Source organism: Benincasa hispida, chromosome 1 (assembly GCF_009727055.1).
Source record: "Benincasa hispida cultivar B227 chromosome 1, ASM972705v1, whole genome shotgun sequence".
Lineage (NCBI taxonomy): Eukaryota > Viridiplantae > Streptophyta > Magnoliopsida > Cucurbitales > Cucurbitaceae > Benincasa > Benincasa hispida.
The window spans coordinates 47,904,820-47,926,312 of record NC_052349.1 but is presented as its reverse complement, the minus strand read 5'-3'; the positions used below and the strand labels follow the sequence as shown (position 1 = coordinate 47,926,312).

General features: G+C 37.7%; 2 protein-coding genes across 2 annotated transcripts; both read right to left on the bottom strand.

Moving 5' to 3' along the window:
- Positions 1-898: 898 nt before the first annotated feature.
- Positions 899-4,576, bottom strand: LOC120070172 (uncharacterized protein YciO). The gene is made up of 9 exons (XM_039022028.1): positions 4,178-4,576; positions 3,563-3,675; positions 3,048-3,101; positions 2,929-2,953; positions 2,596-2,718; positions 2,191-2,357; positions 1,782-1,851; positions 1,586-1,684; positions 899-1,275 (listed from the first exon to the last, which is right to left on the bottom strand). Exons 1-9 carry the CDS (start codon positions 4,382-4,384, stop codon positions 1,189-1,191), a joined length of 945 nt encoding a protein of 314 aa, XP_038877956.1. The 5' UTR covers positions 4,385-4,576; the 3' UTR covers positions 899-1,188.
- Positions 4,577-16,599: 12,023 nt separating this feature from the next.
- Positions 16,600-20,945, bottom strand: LOC120071200 (mitochondrial import receptor subunit TOM20). The gene is made up of 6 exons (XM_039023324.1): positions 20,641-20,945; positions 20,124-20,202; positions 19,728-19,897; positions 19,590-19,637; positions 18,642-18,731; positions 16,600-17,062 (listed from the first exon to the last, which is right to left on the bottom strand). Exons 1-6 carry the CDS (start codon positions 20,737-20,739, stop codon positions 16,943-16,945), a joined length of 606 nt encoding a protein of 201 aa, XP_038879252.1. The 5' UTR covers positions 20,740-20,945; the 3' UTR covers positions 16,600-16,942.
- Positions 20,946-21,493: the final 548 nt, after the last annotated feature.

The window sequence follows — 21,493 nt, the reverse complement described above, 5'->3', positions numbered from 1 at the left end:
CCCTCATAGACAGGAGTTCACAACTCACTTAGGATTAAAGTCATGTTGCCTATGGAAATGAAAGTCTCAATTATGAACAGCGTTATACTAAACATTTCGTGGTCTGGTCTTATACAAACTCTTTTGTATAGAGTATCCCGATTCGCATATCTAATACATGAATGATCAGAATCATATTATTTATAGCACTTTACAACATTTGTAACACCTACAAAATGGGTCACACTTGTAATGTCACAGGGATAAGGTATCCCTCCTTTATCTATATACTACAGATCATTTAGGCTATTACTTAAAGCACGATCTACTTGTATGTCTCTACATATATAATATATGCTTAAGTTACAACGATAACCATGGATCTTAGTTTATTAGTTTGTGGTCAATGCAATTAAAATATCTCATATTTCATAGACTAAAGTGAATAAAATATCATATATTATAAATCACAAAGTGTTCATACATGTGTTTACAAACTATAGGATCCTACAAAATTTAGGGTATCAATCCCAACACTAATGTCATTTAAAATATATATATTCTTAAATACTTTCAATGAACTATAATGCAATGTGTATACAATTGATAAGATTAAAGAATTTGAGAGGGTTGTGTCAAAGTTATTCAATAGTTAATTTGTAAACTAATCAAATTTAAAGTTGATATTACTAAAATCAGTGAGTTTACTTAGATTATTACATTACTTTCTATTAAAATCAGTGAACTAGCAAAAATCAAAATCGAGGAAAGAGATTGCAACATCAAAATCTAAGATCCCATTTGATGAAATCGAAAATTTAGAGTGAAAATTGATACAACATAACGTGTCGTGTTTACGGGTAAATTTTAAAATTTTCCCCAAAATGAAATAGAACGTGGAAGAAAGTTCAATGAGAAATAAGAATGCAAATTCTTCTGTTCTTCTAAGAGAGAATTTAGAATGAGGATTGCATTTGCATATGATGAGTTACATAGGTAAAAGAGATTCTAATTCTAATTTCAAGTTGAGAAAAAACCAGTATAGCCACATTTGGTCTTTAATTTTGAAAGGCAAGGAACCCCCTTCTAGTTTCCTCTATACCTTCCTATTGTTTATATCACAAGAACAAACACTGTACAAACTCCAGCTCATTTGTTTGTTAACTGGAACTGGATCATATCTTCCATGCGATATATTCAGTGGATTATCTACAAAATGGCAGGTCGGATGCGGATATCTTCACCTACGGTCGGTTCATCATCACCTTCAGCTACCATCCATGGCAGTCTAGCTCCCTGGATGTTGCAAATCATTCAAGCAAAAAGTGGGAAGACAATGAAAAAGGATTCATCATCCAACAGAACTTGAAACTATGGTACTCTTTCCATTTCATGAGGATTGATCATGGGATCAAGACAGTAAAGAAATGAATGATCAACTTCAGATTTTGTTTCATTTGGATTTAACAGAAAATGTTGTTTTTGACTGAATGACAGTACTATTCATTACCATACTGCTCGATACGTTATCAGATAGCAAGAGATGAGGTGAGTTAATTGTAATTTAGGGCGTATTATACTAAAAATGAAATGGCTAATTAATCACCTTCCCTTGCCGCAAAATCTTTGGAGGAGTGATGGTCATATCTACTACAGTGGATGGATCTGCCACTCTAACTCCACCATCCACCACAAAATCCAGACCCTATTTGAAGCAAACAACCCGATTTCAGGGGGGGAAATGGTATAACTAAAGATATTAGCATAGACAATCACTCAGCCTCTGTAAGTTTTATTCATACCTCCTCCCCGTAGATATCAGCTATGACAACTGGATCGAGCAACCACTCGTTTTCCTTCAGGTTTTTGACACTGAAAGAAGGGTAAACGTATAGTTTGAACAGACCATCACTTCTGAAATACTTATTTACCTTTCAATATCTTAAGAATTTGATAATTTGAAGCAATCTTAAATCAATTAATACAAACAGTCTCCTCCTTCCAGTGATCAAGCCAGAAATGGATGGGTAGAGTGAAGAGAATATTGTTAAAACAATGATCTTCAATTACACCAAATTAAAAACTCTGCCTCATAGGGGAATTGTCGCATGAAAAATAGATGATCAGTCAATAAAGTCTTTCAGTTCTCTAAGCAAATCAAGAGATGTGTTGAGGGCGAGAGAGAATTAGAAGACTATTAATTGTACTAACCTTGTGGATATCAATGGGGCATCCATCTTTTCCAGTATTGCTTGACAAATTGCATCATCAGGAATGCGCACACCAACATTCTTCCTTGATGCATATTTTGCAGTGGTCGTGCCATACCTTATACAGTGTTTGGGCAGCTCTTTGCTTGCAGTCAGGATGAAGGTATACTGTTACACAAAAACTCTCTCAAAAATCAATTCCTCTAGTTAAAAAGTTCAATTTACATTGAGAATTTCACAACGAACTATAATATATCAAGATATCCGTAGGACAACCGAAAAAAAATTTTCAAATCCACGTGATTATGGAAGCTACAGGCACTAGAGAGCTCATTCGGGACACCATGTAACCTGGAGGGAGAATATAGAGTTATCATCGCAAAGCAGGGTTAGCAGAACCACTCACTGGTCCAGGTAGGCAATGCTTAACCATGCGAAATATATTTGAATGGCCTTGGCCATCACCACGAGGAAACCCTGTAGTATATTTGTCAATGTCCCGGAAGGAGTGGCACAAAATGCTCAGAGGCTGCGTAGTTAATTACAAGTAAAAATTAAGAAGCATAATGGAAAAATGAAAAGGTAGGTTGTAGAAAGACACATGAATGATAATAAGTGGAATAAATCATCTTTGTTCAGTATCTTAATTATGTGCATTTGACATTGTAGTTCAACAGTTTGAAGGGCCATATGAGCATTATCGTAAAGCACAAAAAGAGATTGTAAAGAATAACTATACCTTTGAAGGCTCAATATTCTTGATCCTGCATTAAACAACACAAGAAACTTTAACAGCAGGGGAGAGAAGCTGAAGTAACTAACCAAATACATCTTCTAGCAGAACAAATTAACTTCAACCTTCGTATTCGTTCAATGGCTGAGGGGTTCTTCAAATCACAAACTATTCCATACCTTGAAAAATATAAGCATACACACCCGTTAAAAATAAAAGGAAGAGACTGTGAAATCAATACTCATGATCCGCCAAAAGCATAGTAATTAAAGTGCGAATGAGAATTTATTTTCCTGTTGCTTTCCTTGTCAATGTAAATTTAAACTCACAAAATTGAACCTTCTACATCTCCTGGAGAACTCTCATCCATCAAGCAGAAGATGTGATTCTTAATAATAATATTCCAAGAAGAGTATACTTCTGGAAAACCAAAAATTCATCGCAGAAGTTTGAGGCTTGTTCCCAACAGAGCTAATACAACCTAAATTCTGGGTGGCATGATACAGAAAATGAAAATATGATTCTTACTAACCATGAACAAATTTACTAGTTCTAGTGTCCAATTTCAACTTAAGAGTCAGCTAGATAACAATAAAGAAATCTCAAAAGGTGAGAGTCAAATGAAGTAAGAGAGGAATACACTGTATCCGTAGGAATAACCCCTACAGCACCCTCTTTAAGAAGATTAACAATAGGTTCTAGTTTCCAGCCGTCCTCTCCTGATTCAGCTTTGACATATAGCAAGCTCCCTTCCTGGTAAAGAACATATAAATTTTAAACATATCAATAACACAAGTCTAATAACTTCGTTAATTTCCAAATTCATTCCCTACCGAATTAACGCCAAACAAAAAATAGCAATAAAACATCCCAAACTGCAATATGATCACGGTGGAAGTAGACTAGTGTTCATATATCGCCTTCTCCCAACAAGAAACACACAAAGCACACGCGCAGAAGAAAAAAAGATTTATCTGTCAATAGTAGGCAAAATCACTAGTGTTTCCAACAGTCTATAATCCTTTATATACTCCCCGCAATCTCCTGCTCAATTCACTAATTATCAATCTAGACTGTAAAAAATGAACAAATAAGCGACGACAACGGCCGAAATGCTAAATTCACCTTACCCAATTCTACCTCCTCCACTAGATTTGTTATCCTGAGCTACAGCGATAACGGTTTCATGTAGAATAAGCAGGAACGAGGGCATAATCAAGCTGGAAAAAACAGGAGTACTTAGCAAGAAGAGGACCTTGGTGAATCGTGGAGCCGAGTATTTGAGGCGCTTAGGACTCCGCTTGACAACCCTGGCGAGGACCTGGAGCCGCCGTGAAGTTTCAGAACCGTGAAAACGAATGGCAGATGGAGACGGAGGGAACCGTATTGGCGCGTAAGATCGAACGGAAGAGAAAGAAGAAGCAGTAGAAGGATATACGTCGGATTTGACATTGACGATCATTTTGGAGATTGGGGAATCACTGTCACTGCATCGCCGGAATTTGGAACAGAGAGCAAAAGAATCAGAAGCTGCGATCGGAGACGAAGCACATCATAGATAGAACTTCCTACCTGGAATGCCACGTCACATTTCAATAAGATTTTCTTTTTTTATATTTTGAATTTTGGTCACATTCACTAAAACAAGAGCTCACACCATTGCAAGTAGGAATTGTGAACTTTACTCATTATTTGGTCCTCCCAATATTAATTTCATACTTTATCAATTCTTCGATGTATGTTTGGGACAATTATCCTAAGACTATAATAACCACGTCTTGCTATATAGTAAATACTATTTTGTATTTCCTTATTAGCTAGCCAATACAATTTAAAAACTCTCATTTGCTACCGTATTTACTATTTTCTACAATATTTATTATTTTACATTCATCATTTTTTTAAAATTCTTTGCTACAAAGTTTACTATTTTCTTCTCAAATTAAAATAGTTTACACCTCAAACACATATTATTATAACCAAAACTAAAATAATCTATACTCAAACTAGGGATGTTCATGGATTGGGTTGAAAGACTTTTCAAATCTAACTTAATTGTTCGAGTGGTAAATTTCTTCAACTCAAATAACTCTTATTAAAAAATGAACCTAACCCAACCCAACCATGAAATATTTGGGTTGGGTTTGTTCAAATTAATCTGGTCACTTATTTAAAATTTTGTCCTAAAAAGAAGCAAAATGTAAATAAGTAAAATCTAATTTAATTACTTTCATATATTGAATTAAGATTTAACAACTCAATTTCAATTTATATAGTGAAAATTTTCTTTTTAAAGTGCAAAGAAACTACTTGTTCGCACGAGGTTTCCGGAGAAACGTGTTTCGTGGAGTTGAACTTGAGTTGTGTTGATGTTGGAGTTGATTTGATGCAATGTGGTTCGATCTCTAATATTTGATCCTCTGATTCTCTCTCAGTTGAGTGAATATGGTTGACTTGGAGAAGGAAAGCACCGAACGTTCTTGAAGTAGAAGTCTTGAAAGCATGGAGTAGAAGTCTTGGAAGAGTATTTGTGTCTTCAAAGGTCTTCTGTCTTATAGGAGTGCAGCTTCAGGAGTCTTGGAAGCTTGAAGTAGAAGTCTTGGAAGAAGTATTGTGTTCTTCAAAGGTCTTCTGTTTAAATGGAGTGCATGCTTCAAGGGTTTGAGCTTGAAGTAGAAGCTTGGAAAGAGTATTTGGTCTTCAAAGTCTTCTGCCTTTATAGGATGCAGTTCAAGAATCTTGGAAGCTTGAAAAAGAAGTCTGAAAGAGTATTTGTGTCTTCAAAGATTCTTTTGTCTTATAGAACTCGAGCTTAGGAGTCCTTGGAGCTTAGGTAGAAGTCCTTGAGAAGAGTATTTGTGTTTCAGTCTCTACTATAGGAGTGCGCTTCAAGTGAGTCTTGAAACGCTTGAAGTAGAGTTCTTGGAAGGAGTATTTGGTCTTCAAGGTTTCTTTGTACTTATGAGTGCGCTTAGTGTCTTGGAAGCTCGAGTAAAGTCCATAAGGAAGGTTCATTGTGGTTTCAAGTCTTCTGCCTTTAGGCAGTGCGCTTAGGAGTCTTGGAAGCTTGAGAGTAGGTCTTGGAAGAGTTTCGTGCTTCAAAGGTCTTCTGCCTTATAGGAATGCAGCTTTAGTAGTTGGAATTGAAATACGAGTCTTGGAGTACTTTTGTCTAGTTGAAGTAGAAGTCTGGAAGGTTATTGTGTCTTTCAAGGTTCTTCTGTCTATGAGTGCGTTCAGGGTCTTGGAAGCTTGAATAGAAGTCTTGGAAGAGTTTGTGTCTTCAAAATCTTCTGCCTTATAGAATGCAACTTCAGGAGTTTGGAACTTGAAGTAGAAGCTTGAAGAGTATTTGGTGTCTTCAAAGTCTTTGCCTTATAGGAGTGCAAGCTTCAGGAGTCTTGGAGTCGCTGCTTGTTAGTGAACTCTCTCTGGGTCTTCTGAGTGTAGAAAATATTGCTCCTTCTACAATGAATGAGAACTTCTCTATTTATAGAGTTCTTAGATGGGCTTCGTGACTGGTTGGTCCATGGGCTGACCTTGGCCCCCATTAGATGGTTTTAGCCTAATCTGAATTTGGTCCAATTCAACTTTTTTTGTAGTTTAGACTTTAAGCCCAATAGTAATATCAATGGACCAATTTATCTCATCTGATTCATCCACGTGACATCATCGAAACTTGTCTTTAATCAATTCGGACATGTCTAACTTCTAATTGGACCCAAAGTCAATGATTTAGAATTCGTCGTTAATTTAGCAAACAACGTGGTGACTTGTGATTGGTCCCAAATTTCTCATTCAACAAATGCCCCTTTCGAGATTTTGCACGTATATGGGTGGATGAATCTCGAAAAAATGTAATTTGAGATCAAAGTATATATTTTTTTTATTTGAAATCTGTTGTCGTTTGACAACACTTTCGCTAGTAACTTTAATTTGAACTAAAGTAGGATTATTGTTCCACTTTAATTGCAAATTTAATTAACTTAATTCGAATTCGAATAGAATTTGGGATGAAATTGAATCTTGATCAATTTTGGTTGAGATAAATTTGGGATATGCTCAATTTACTTGGAACTGAGTATAGAAAACTAAGGTTGATTTAAATTTGAGATAAAATTTGGAATAAGCCAATTTTGATCGGCATTTTATTCAACATTCAATATCAAGGTTACACCATTCGAAATTGATAAAATTTGGGATTTGGCTAATTTTAATTGGATGGAGTTTGACATTTATCTCACACCGATTTGCTCGCTTGAATTTAGAATAAAATTGGATTAGAGGCTTTAGACGAAGATTTGGATAATAGTTGATTTTAATTCCAATTTGAATGGAATTTGAATTGAACTAATGGAAGAGATTTTGGGAGAACCAAGTATGGAGACGGGACATATGCCTTACCAATCAGTGCCATTACCCCCCAGCGATACCGAACCATTATAGCAGACAGGGCTGACCAGTGATACGCAAGCCATTATCACAATACAAAGCGACCAGTGATACCATATTACCCACTGACTCCGCGAGATCGTGTGAACAGCCGAGATAGTAAGGCATTTCAAGCGAGATTGTGGAGAGAGCGAGATTGTGACGAAGAAGTGGGAGAGACGAGATTTTGGAAAGAGACGACTACTTGAGAGAGCGAGATCTAGCGAGACATTTCAAGAGAGTTGTGGGAGAGAAGCGACACTCAGCGAGAGGATTCCGACGCAAGATCTCCTTTATTATTTTATATATTATTATTATTATATATATATATATTTTATTTTTTATTATATAATTGGGTTTTCATATTTTTTTTACCAGGCTACCCTACTTTGTGACTAGCGATCTAGCCTAGCGAGATTTCCTTCTCCATACTATTGGCTTATGCCAGATTCTCTCAAGTAAGCTCGAAACTGCTCTGTTATCTCTGCCGTTGAATCGGGTCCAAACCTCCACCGTGACCTCTAATTCAGGTAGCCTCAAATCGAGCATGAGATCTTTTTTGTTGATCTTAACTAATTACGCACAGAATCGAGTCCACAACAAATAAACAGTATTTAGTTCGAGCAACCTGTGATTTTATCATATTCAACTGATTAGTAGAAAAAAATCTCATCGAACTTAGTTATATTAAATACTGGCAGGACACATGCCTTCTTCATCTGTAGGCGTGATCTCCCTGTCTTCTACATCCTTTCCATCCTTAATCATACAGACTTGGATTGCAATAGAAAGCTGTAAGTGAGGAAGGAAAAGGAGAAATTGAAGGAATGGGGCAATAGGAAACTGCATAGAGTGTTCTTTTTATTTTTATAATTTTTTTTTTTTGGCTCTCCTTTTTTTTTACTAACTTGCCCCCAACTATTTTTTTTTTTTTTTTTGTAGAGTTTACGGTGCGATCAAAGGAGCACAACAAAACAAGTTTTTTTTTTTTTTAATCTCATCCACTCGTCTTTGGTGCGCTCGTGTATCCTGATCGTCATGGGAGAGGCCTCGCAAAGGCTTACAACTCTCCCATTCAATCACCCTAGGTGGATCCCGAAAAGATCTACTTTGTAGCACCGTTCATACATCCTGATCGTCATGGGAGGGGCCCCGCAAAGGCATACAACTCTCCCATTCGATCACCTTAGGGAGGATCCTCGAAAGGTTTTCCTTGTTATGTTATTCCTTGATCAAAATTTGAAGATAGGGAAATATGTCATTGAGTATTTGAAGATGAAGCGGATATGTCATCAAACCTTGAAGATGAAAAGAATGTGCCATCAAGATTTTGAACGAAGTCAGGTTGGCTAGAGTGGATCTCGCGTACAAGGCAGAGCCAAACGGACCAGAGTTTTCCTCGCATATGAGGTAAAGCTAGGTAAACCAACTTGATCTCGCATATGAGGTGGAACCACACCCACATTTTTGGAGAGGAAGCGAAGCTACACCAATTTTGGAGAAGGGGTGAAGTTGTACCAATATTTTAGAGAGGAAACGAAACCGCACCACGACTTTAAAGATGGAGTGAAGCCGCGTCATCAGTTTGGAGATGAAGTGAAACCGTGTCATCAGTTCGGAGATGAAACAAAGCCACGCCACGACTTTGGAGATGAAGCGACGTCGCGCCAACATTTTGGAGAGGAAACGAAACCGCACCACGACTTTGGAGATAAAGCAAAACTACGTCATGATTTTGTAGACCGAGTCACTGAAGATGGAGCTGAGCCATGCACACCAACCTTAAACTTGAACATAGAGAAGCATCGACGGGACCTTTGCATTTGAGTTTGACAAAGCATCGGCAAATCCTCTGCATGAGTTCGATGAAGCATCGATGAATCTTCACATTGAGCTCGACTTCGCGACTTTGAGCGTGAAGATGGAGCATCGATGGAGCCTCTAAACTTAAAGATGGAGGAGCGTATAAGTTTACTTTTAAAGAGGAAGCGAAGCGCATTCCACGTGTGTGCCTTTTATTTACTGTATTGGCTCCTTACGAGGGATGAACATCTTCAACCCATTGTGTTGCCCCCAACAGGAATGAACATCTTCAATCTGAAGTGTCATTCTTTGACGGGGATGATCAGCATCAATCTTGTAGTATTATACGTAGGTGGTTATGGTACCTCTTCTGATGAACTAAACTTAAATTTCTTTAAGTTTCTTTCGTACCTTTAAAGAAAGGGATCGAATCATGACATAGTTCAAGTTTTTTTTTTTTAACTGGACTAAACTTGAAGTTTCTTTCAAGCTGCCTACATACCCTTCTTAATGATAGGGATCAAGTCATAATGTAGTTCGAAGAGATTTTTTTTTTTTCTTTTTATGTGTGACTGAACTTAAATTTCCTTAAGTTGCCTACGTACCCTTTATAATGAAAGGGATCAAGTCGTAACGTAGTTCATACAATTTTTTTATGGGCCGTTCACATTTTAAGCTCATGTGGGCTAGGAGCATCATGCAGTTTAGGCTCGTGCGATGAGGAGCTTCTTCATTTAAACTTCAGAAGCTCTTATTTCATCATGGTTTTGATTATCCTCTTCATTTGTAGGATTCGTCAATATGATGAGTTTTGGCTTCACTATAAGAAAACCTTCTATACTTATGTCAACAGAAAATTTCCTCTTCATGCGTGAAGGGACACGACTGTGAATCTTTTCGTCATTGTTTTCTTTATGGAATGACATTGGCTTCAAGATTTTCATCCTTCCTTTACGTTGATCGCTTGTTATCTTGAGACGATCAAAAGCAGATGTTGGAGGTTGATCTTTCTTTGATGTGGATATAATTAGCCTTTTGAAGGCTGAAGTTCAAGCAGAAGTAGTCGTTGGACATTGGTATTCTTCTCCTACCATGGTCATACTCAATCTTTGAAAAACTGAAGATCGAGCACTTGAAGGCTTAATACGATCGAAGACAGAAGTTTTTTACTTCATTTCTTCTGAGTCTTTGACTTCTTCAGCAGTCACATGATTGTTGTTGACTTCCACTATGCCGACAGTGTGACATGCAATAACTTCTGGTACTTTCTCTGGATGATTATTGAGAAAGCTTCTTGGGAGAAATTCTGCCGAAGTTGCTGGCCATCGGAATTGAGGGAAGTATTTGTCTTCTTTCTTAGCAGGCTTAGGCTTCTGTGTCATCTTTTTGCCTTTCTTTTTATGAGTCTTGTTTCTTCTTCTATAGTTTTGATAGGAACGAGACTCTTTTTGGGTGGAGTTTGGTTGTCTTCTCTTTCGATGAGTCACTATTATCCACCCTTCATTGTCATCTTAAAAAAGCTCATCTTTCTTTTCGGAATTTGCTGTTTGAATCTCTTGTTGGAACCAAACAACTATAGGCTCGAATTCTCCAAACTGGATCGGACTTTGTCTTTGAGCATGGGACACAGACAGTATTGGAACATTTGAAGTCACCGCTACTGTATCATGATTTGTCTGAGCTACTTCATCCAAATCTAGCTCAATCTTCTTTTCATGAGCCAACTTCATAACTCGTTCCTTCAGCACGAAGCACCTTTCAACTGGGTGACTAATGACCTAATGATACTTGTAGTAGTTAGGATCATCTATTTTTCCTTCTTGTTCCGGTCGCTTGCATTCCGGTAGCTGAATAAGTTGCTTCTCTAGCAGTTGCTCCAACATATCTGCCACATCAAAGTCAGGGAATGGATAAACCTTCTCTTTTCGTTCTTTAAGAGTTGAAAAATGAGCGCATGTTGCCAGCTCCTCAAACGTACGAGGTTTTATCCCTTGTAGGATGTAAAGGAGTTCCCAGTGCATACCCTGCGTGCACATTTCCACAGCAGACAACTTGGTGAGTCGATCTTTGCAATCCAGACTCAGAGCTCTCCATCGATTGATGTAGTCGATGACTGGTTCCCCTTTCTGTTGTTTGGAGTTTGTCGGCTCCATCATGCTGACGGTGCATCTGGTGCTGTAGAAGCAATTCAAGAATTCTCTTTCAAGTTGCTCCCAGCTGTCAATCACCTCAGGCTCTAAGTCTGTGTACCAGTCAAAAGCGTTCCCTTTGAGGGTTTTGACGAACTGTTTGACCAATAGATCTCCTCTTGTTCCTGCATTTTCGCATGTTTCTACGAAATGGGCGATGTGTTGCTTTGGGTTGCCCTTTCCGTCGAATTGTTGGAACTTTGGGGGTTGATACCCAGCTGGCATTCTAAGGTTGTCGATTCTTTTGGTGTATAGCTTGGAGTACATAAAGAAGCTTTGCAACGGTCCTTCGTACTGAGCTCTTATGGAGTTTGTGATCATATCCTGGAGCTGTTGAACTGACGGGGAGGCAACAGAGGTAGATTGTGGTGGCTGACTGAACTGCAAGACAGTCTTTCCTTTGTCATTGGCTTTTATAGCTGGGGATTGACTTGATTCAGCAATATCTCGAGCCTGTATCTGATCTCTTAAAGCAACGATTTCATGATCTCGTTCCTCTACAGCCTTCATTAGGAGATTTATCTTTACCTCCATCTCTGTCATGGTCGACTCAGTCATTACGTCAGTCATCATGACAGACACTACATCAAAAAGTGATTATTTCTCTGATAGGTCAGTAACAGAAGCATAGTTTTCAAACAAGGGATTTTCTCTGATGACGATCCCGCCTTTAGGAAATTCCATCAGCTGGCCCCAGATTTCCTCTGTGATGACAGAGCTTATGTAAGTGTTGCTTCCAACGGTAGCTTAGGTTCTAACTTTATTTGGTGCCATTTGTAGATTTGTTGACTCTGATGACGAGAGAGAGATGAGAGGTAGAGAGGTCCCACTGGGCGTGCCAATTTGTTCGCACGAGGTTTCCAAAGAAACGTGTTTCGTGGAGTTGAACTTGAGTTGGTGTTGATTTGATGCGATGTGGTTCGATCTCTAATATTTGATCCTCTGATTCTCTCTCGGTTGAGTGAATATGCTTGACTTGGAGAAGGGAAGCACCGAACGTTCTTGAAGTAGAAGTAGCACCGAACGTTCTTGAAGTAGAAGTCTTGGAAGCTTGGAGTAGAAGTCTTGGAAGAGTATTTGTGTCTTCAAAGGTCTTCTAACTTATAGGACTGCAACTTTAGGAGTCTTGGAAGCTTGAAGTAGAAGTCTTGGAAGAGTATTTGTGTCTTCAAAAGTCTTCTGCCTTATAAGAGTGCATCTTCAGGAGTCTTGGAAGCTTGAAGTAGAAGTCTTAGAAGAGTATTTGTATCTTCAAGGTCTTCTGCCTTATGTGGGTGCAACTTCAAGAGTCTTGGAAGCTTGAAGTAGAAGTCTTGGAAGAATATTTGTGTCTTCAAAGATCTTCTATCTTATAGGAGTGCAGCTTCAGGAGTCTTGGAAGCTTGAAGTAGAAATCTTGGAAGAGTATTTGTGTCTTCAAAGGTCTTCTGCCTTATAGGAGTGCAGCTTCAGGAGTCTTGGGAGTCCTCTGCTTGTTAGTGAACTCTCTCTAGGTCTTCTGAGTGTAGAAAATGTTGCTCCCCTACAAATGAAGAGAACTTCTCTATTTATAGAGTTATCAGATGGGCTTCGTGGGCTTGGTTGGTCCATGGGCCTGACCCTTGGGCCTAATTAGATGGTTTTGGGCCTAATCTGAAATTTGGGTCCGATTCAACTTTTTTTTTTGTAGTTTGGACTTTAAGCCCAAATAGTAATATCAAATTGGACCAATTTAATCTCATCTGATTCATCCGCGTGACGTCATCGAAACTTGTCTTCAATTCAATTCGGGACATGTGTCAACTTCTAATTGGACCCAAAGTCAATGATTTAGAAATTCATCGTTAATTTAGCAAACGACGTGGTGACTTGTGATTGGTCCAAAATTTCTCATTCAACATTACTTTTAAGAGTTGTTGAAGAATAAATCGTTCAAAAAATATTGGAATTAAATAAAATTATAATCAATATATGTATAAATAATTGTGCTCGGCTTTCTTCCATCATTGTGTTTGTTCTCGTCGCAGTTGCAGTGGTTTATTTACGGTTGTGGATGCAGGGGGACTCGTCAAACAGTGCATGATAAAGTGGCAGGGGTGGCGGTTGAGTTCTTTCGAGGTAGTTTGGGGTCGCAGCCGGTGGGGTATAGGGATCTTATTGACTGGATTAGGGATATTGTGCAGTTTAGCTGGTCCGAGGAGGGGGTGGAGGCGCTCGGTCGTCCAGTGAGTCGAGATGAGATTCAGAAGGCCTTATTCTTGATGAAGTCTGGCAAGGCTCCTAGGCCCGATGGGTTTTCGGTGGATTTTTACCGAGCTACTTGAAGTGTGGTTGAGGATGATTTTTGTGATGTTGTGCTGAACTTTCTTTAGTTCTGCTACCTACTTGGTGGAGTGAACTCTACTGTTATTACTCTTATCCCAAAGAGACGGGGAGCTGAACGTATGGAGGAGTTTTGTCCTATCTCTTGTTGCAATGTTATGTACAAGTGTATCTCGAGGATCTTAGCTGAAAGATTGAGGTTGTGGTTGTCTTCTTTCATCAGTGGTAACCAGTCTGCGTTTGTTCCTGGTAAGTTTATTTTCGATAACATTTTATTGTGTCAGGAGCTTGTGGGGGGCTACAAGGTGAGCAAAGGGATTCTGCGTTGTGTGTTAAAGGTAGGCCTTCAGAAGGTGTATGATTCAATCAACTAGGACTTTCTGTTTAGTGTGTTGCTGGCTATAGGTACGCCCCTTCAGTTTGTTAGTTGGGTGAGGGCTTATGTTATGTCACCTACGTTCTCTATGATGATTAATGGTTCCCTGGAGGGGGTTTTTTCCTAGTAGGAAGGGGTTAAGGTAGGGGGATCCGTTGTCTCCCTTTTTGTTTGTGATGGTGATGAAGGTCTTGTCTAGGTTGTTGAATAAACCTCCAGTGTGGTTTAGGTTCCATGATCGGTGTGAGCGTGTTGGTCTGACTCATTTGGTTTTTGCAGACGATTTGATGATTTTCTGTGCAGTGGAGAAAGAATCTTTGGAGTTTGTGAGGCGGATTCTGATGGATTTTGCAGGGTTGTCTAGGTTAGTTGCAAATGTTGGAAAGAGCTCTATGTTTGTTGTGGGTGTGGAAGCTGGTGAGGCGGAGTAGTTGGCTGCCTTTATGGGGTTCTCTCTTGGTTCGCTGTCTGTTAGGTTAAATCTGGGGTTAACCATTATTGATTGGGGATGAAAGGCTGTGGATTGTGCGCCTTAATACAGAGTATTTATAGCTTCGTATTAGAAAGTTGGGCGGCGCGGACCCTCTCTTTTGCTAAGAGGCTGCAGCTGGTTAGGTCTATATTTTACAATCCTTTCAGGTGTTTTGGTGTAGCATCTTCGTGTTGGCTGCGTGTGGTAACTCATGAGGTTTGATGGTCTGTTACGTAGTTATTTATAAAAAGGGAAGTCGATGAGTCGTGGTGGTGCGCGAGTGACGTGGGAATAAGGTGTGCTTGTCGTTGGGAAGAAGGGGTTTGGGTGTGGAAATATGTGGCTTCATGGAATTTATTATGAAGTGCTCTGGCTTTCTTAATTAAATCGGGTTCATTATGGGTGGCGTAGGTGGAGGCATATGTTTTGCGGAGCAATCTTTGTGGGCTATTCGGAGTGAGGTTAGGAGGTCTTGTGCTTGAGGGTATCTTGTGCTGTAGAGATAGATTCAAGCATCTGGTCCGTTTGATGGTCGATGATGAACGGTCTTGTTTTGTTTGGTGGGATCCTTGGTTGCCAGGGGGTGCAATTTTTATTCATATGGGTTTACGATGGTTTATGATGTAGGGAGTAATTTGGAGGCCTGGTTATCGGAGTTCTTAGATAGCGAGGGAGGTTGGAGGTGGCTTATAGTGTCTTGGAAGTTGCTTGAGATCTGGGGTTTTATTCAGGCAGTGGGGCCTAGGGTAAAGGGAGAGGAATTATTGGGTTTGGAGCCGGGTGCTATGTGGTCAGTTCTCTATCGATAGTGCTTGGGAGAGTTTTGCGTCCTCGTCGTCCTGGGTGTCTTAGGCTAGTATTTTGTGGGCGGAGGGGTGGTAGTTCTGTGCCACTCCTTTTGTGCTTGGTTAGCTGTGAGGGACAGATTAGGTACGAGAGATTGGTTAAAGAGCTGGGGCATTGTTGTCAGGGGGGTGTCTTCTGTTTGTGGGAGGTATAGAGTCTCGGAATCATTTTTTTTTCGAGTGTGGGTATGGGAGAGAGGTGTGGTCTAGTGTGTTGCGACAGTTGGGTTTGTTGCATCGGGTGGCTAGTTGGGATGTCGAGTTGAGTTGGTTGAGCCAAGTGGGGTCAGATAAAGGGATGCGTAGTAAGTTGTTCCATATATTCTAGTGTGCTTTCATCTACTACATCTGGCAGGAACGTAATCGACGGCTACATGGAGGTGGTCCGAGGTCGGTGTCTACTTTGTTTCACCTTATGGTCTCTACGGTTTGTGCTCGTGCTGCTTCCTGGCGGGTTGATCTTCTTGATCTTATTTAGCATGTTACGGTTGTTTTTCCTCTTTTTGAACTTGTTGCTCTCTGTTTTGTTTGTTGTGCCCTAGTTGTGAGATTTTGGTCTCTCTTCTCTGGCTTTCTCCCTGGTGGTTGGGATCTTTTTTTTTTTAGCATCTTACGTTTATGTTTGGTTATGTTCAGGTTTTATCTTCTTGGCTTTGTTTGCTTTTTGTTGTTATCCTCCTTCTTGTTGTATAATAATATCATCTATTCTAAAATTTAAAAAAAAAAAAAAAAAAATAGATCTAAAAATTTTTAAAAACCAAAAACAAAAAAAAATAAATGATTACCAACCAAAGCTTTAATTATTATTATTTCTTTTCAACTTCTAACATGAACTAGACCATTAGATGAAGGTCAATATGTAGTTGAGATCCCTTTTCTCTATCTGTTTGATTTTAGGTGTTTTCAAAGCATATTTAGAGGTGATTCTGAAATAGTCAAAATCGATTTTGATGATATAAAAATTATATTAAAAAGTATAAACTTTATTAAATTAATTTTACGTAGTTAAAGGCATGTTATAATGATTTTGAACATGGAAAAATTGATTTTAACAATTTCAAAAACACTCTCAAATGGAAAAAAAAGATTATTAACATTCTAGAGAAATGTAGATTATTCCTCCATTATGAGAGTATATTTATCAATCGATTCTATCATATTCAAAATCACTGGAAAAGTACTTTTCTTACTTCAAAAATCAATTTTAATACTATCATAAAATGTGTATTTCAAGGTGATTTTAAACATGACAAACAATTCTAATCATTTCAAAATCTCTCCAAACATACACTAAAACTAAGCAACAAAATCACCAATTCCTGTCTACTCTACAAATCAACACCAAGTAATTAACTAAAGGTTCCCAACAAACCCCTCCCCTCTACACAGGATGCAAACCCAACTTATTTACCAGATCAGTCGTACGCAGAAAAGCAGAAACAAAAAACATCTCAGATGACAATGAAATTTATTAAAAATAGTATTACCCAAAAAAGGAAGGGAAAAAAAACCAGGGATGATTGATATGTAATTCTCATCTCTACAAATATCAGCTCTAAATCTGATAAATGCCTTCGGGCTTCCAAACTTCTAGCACGACGACTTATCGAGGCGCTGGCGGGGGCGGGACGTGAGACTTAGCAAACCCAACCCATGCAACTATGCCAACAGCAAGTATTATCCATCCAAATATGTCATACTTCAGATCACTGCTACTCTTTTTCTGTGGTCATGAAAGAAGGAAAGAGCATGAAGTTAAAGAGCTTGTACTAAACTGATTATGAAGATGTTGAATGAACTTTATATAAACAGCAGATCTATCAATTGAATTTGACAAATCATAGGGAACACCCACTGGGAATGCTTTTGGAATGGCTAAAAGCACTTCCTACCCATAATTATCATGCTTAAGATTAACATATGAGTTATCTTGAAAATTAGAACAAATTTAGAACTAAGCTCGTAGTTTAACCTTTTTTTTTCCTTTTTTCAAGATAACTCATATGTTAATCTCATATGCTAACCCATAGGTTTGTTCTAACTAATTTAGTCCTTAAACTTTCAAAAGTGTCTACAAGATCCCTAAATTTTTAATTTTGTGCCTACTAGGTCTGTAATATACAAATTTTTAAAATTTTAAATGATAATTGATCTATTGCTATAAAATTGGATTTGTCTAATGGAACCTTAGATTTTCAATTTTATATTTAGTAGATTCATAAATTTTAAAAATTGTTAAATAAGTCAATGATCTATTACATACAAATTTGGAAAATTTGACCTATTTGATAACTATTTTAATTTTGGTTTTTGATTCTTGAAAATTTAGCTTACATTTTGTTATCCACTTTCTAATAATATTTTCAAAAAACTAATCAAGTTTTGAAAATTAAAAATAATAAAAAAATAGTTTTCAAAAACTTGTTTTAGTTTTTTGGAAGTTGTTTAGAAATTCAAGTGTTTCTTGAATGAAGAATAGGGAAATTGAGAGCAAACCAACAAAAATATAAGAAATGAAATCACTATCAAACTAAGCCTGAGGATCTATTGGACACAAATTGAAAGTTTAAAGATCTATTAGACATTTTTTAAAATTCAACAACTTAATGCACGTAAAATTGAAAGTTTAAGAATTGAATTTACTAAATATTTTTTACAAATTTAGAGACATGTTAGACACAAAATTGAAAGTTCATAGACCAGTTAGACACAAAATTGAAAGTTCATAGACCAATTAGACACTTTAAACATGTTCAGGGATCAAATAGACACATATATAAGTTTAAGGACTAAACTCATGATTTAAACCAAAAAAAAAGGTTACAGAAAACTTTAAGTTGCTTTTTGAAAATGCATTTGTTCAGTTCTTTAATTTTTTTTTCTCAACTGACTGAGAAGCACTAAAAAAACATCTTTTTCCAATTAGAAACAACTATTTTCTTTTTAAGAAACAATGAAAGAATACACGGACGTAAAAAAAAAACCAAGCCTACAAAAAGCACTTATAAAAGTGTAGAACCAAACATCGATATACTAAGAGTATAGAACCAAACATCGATATACTATGTTGTTAAGTATTTTCTCATATGCATAATTCTAACTTTGTTTTAGAATTGTAGAAGACTTCTTGAAAATGATACTACCAATTTGGAAGCATGAAAAATATAGCAAGATGAAGGTACCTCTATTCTAACAACGAATATACAAAGCAAGCATTCGTAGAACATAGGAACGCCAAAACCCTCCGTTATCCTGCCTATAGAAGATAAAAACCAAAAAGTAACTTAAGCAATAAGCAATACCTTAGTACTGGATGAAGTAGAAGGTTCGGCTACTCCAGTTGCCTGTTGAGCAAACCCATGCTTATGGATCTCTGAATGCAATTCCGGAGCCTACAAGGCACACAATCCACAAAATAAGAACAGGTCATGAATATATTATATAAAGACAGAAACAAAGTACTAACTACTAAAATCCTGTACGATAAGCATTTCGTTTTACGTTTTCTGTTCTAAACACTACATTCGCTAATTAAGTTTATAAACACTATTTTTGTTTATAATTTTCTTGTTTTACTACCAACTTTCTAAGAGTGTCTTAAAATACGATGCCAAAACTTGAAAACTAAAAGAAGTTTTCAAAATCTTGATTTTGTTTCTGAAATTTGGCTTAGAATTCAAATGTGTTTTCAAGGAAGGTGAAAACATTAAAACTATTTTTTTTTAATTAAAAAAAATTGTGAGTGCAAGCATAACTTTAAAAAATAGAAAACCAAAAAAAAATGTTATCATATGGGACCTAAGTTGTCTCATGTAGTAAATAGTGAACTTTAGTTTACTATACGAAAAAAAAATCAAACAGATTTGTTCCACAAATGTTGGTTCAGTCTTGAATTTCAAGAGAGACCATCTCTAAAGGAAAATACTTCTCCACCGACTGGCACCATGGTAGCCACCACTAAGTTTTCAACATTGTTGACTCTTTATATTAAAATAAGTAAAAAAAAAAAAAAAAAAATCTCTCTTCTTTCTGCCCCTCTCTCCTAGCTGTCAAAAATCTAGAGGTGGGAATCAACAGGAAAATATTCTCCCATCTCTAATGTGGTTAAAAACAAAGATCAGTAACTACTTTCTTTTTTTCAAAGCACAACTGAAACAAACAGATTATTTCATTTCAAAGCCATTCAAGGAACTTAGTATTCTTGAAAATAGAAATATATTCAAACTGCAATAAAAATCACAGTGAAATACCTTAGCAGCCACCTGCAGAGACTTTAGATAAAGTTCATTTCCAGGATCCTGAATGCAACAAATCACCATATTAATCTAAAAAAACCATCAGAAAATGCATATTGATAAGCTTGTTCCGAGGTTTTCCAGGCTTAGTACCTCATCCACAGCTTGCTTGAAGTATATTGAGGCCTTATCAAAAAATTCATTTGCCTCATCCTGGTTTGGGTTCAAAAATGCATGGGAAGTATAAGCATTTCCTAAGCACCAAAGAGCATCATGCTTCTTGGGGTTAATCATCAATGCCTCCTCCAGCTTTGATATTGAATCTGCCCCAACCCCATTACAAATTAATCCACAATATACTCAATGCTCATCACTGAAAACACTAAATCAAAGAAATAGCCGGAATTGCAAATGCATGTATTTAAAGAAAAAATGAATCATTGAAAAAAAAAAAAAAAAAAAAACCCAGGTCATCCACAAAATAAAGTCGAACAAAAACATTCTCAATTCCCATGCTTCACCATCTGACTTTATAGAACAAAACGATACCTAGAATCATCTTCTTCGATTCTGGAACGCTCTGGAACTGAGATAGCTCTAACAAAGCTCCTGCCCATCTCGTCAAATTCTACATGAAAGTCCACCCACGTTTGATAATCAAATACAGCTCCATTGTCATAAACACAATACCCATTAGAGAAGAAAAGGCCACAGGATTGTTTTCAGTTAAGTCCCTATCGTTTCAAACATTTCATTTTACCCCTTAAAATTTAGCTCCCCATTAAATGCAAACGGAATTATAAGGTGACAGCCAAAATGGTAACTCAGATATTTATGTTTGAGGGGGAAGAAAAAAATATAGGGAGTCATTGTTTAACAATGAACAAGCAAAAATTGGGGGCTCCATCTGGCGATCAACTAACAAAAAGTAAAAATTGAAACCAACCCTAGAGTTCATAACATGTGTATACAATTTAAGCAAACCCTTGTGCAGAGAAACGAAGATCACTAAAATCTTGGACAAACGCAGCAAAAAATTAGTAGACAAATTAAGCGGAAAGCTGACCTCGGCATCGAGGGGATTGTTGGCGTAAGTAGATTCGGCGTTCTTACGAGCGTGCTCGAAGAAAAGAATGCGATCGAATTCGCTGGGCTGCAAATCCATTAGGAAGAAAAGAGGAGTATTGGGGTTCTGAAAATGCTTGTTTGAGAAGCTCGGAAATTGAGCGACAAGGCGGTTGAGCTTGGGAATGAGCGGTAATTTCTGGCGCTCACGCGCTTCCCTTTTGCGAAGATTCTGCCTTTGTAACCACGGCAATGGGGAAAACCAGCCTACACAAGTTTCAACGATGGGCCGACTCCAAATCTCGGCTGTTGGCTACACTATCATAAGCCCATCTTGACACCGACCCCAATATAAAACCACACAACTCAATCACCTCGCTCTAGAGGATTAATAGGGTCGGTTTTAAATTTTCATCAACATGTGAACATTTTCATGTGTTTATACATTTGGAATCGGCATTTCTATTAAAGTATAAAAATTATATAACATATTATAAAAACGGAAATAATTTGGACCTAATGTAAGACATGTAGGAAGTGTTTGGAGCATTTGGTCCACCAACTTCAACAATGTTTACTATGGAAGATTGTACATTCCAGGAACTTCATCTTTCCCTTTTACTTTTTCTCTCCCTCTATTGTTTTCAATGACTCCAACAGTCAGTCACTAGCTCATGTGACAATCATTCTTGGCAACAAACTCTGACAACCACCTCTCGCGGCCACATTTGACGTCCAACTTCAATCACAACTATCGTTGATGTCTACTACCACCTCCCTCCAATGACATGCTCCGACAACCATCTTTGATAGCCAAACTTCGACAACCATCTCCAACAAAGACAACCTCCCAC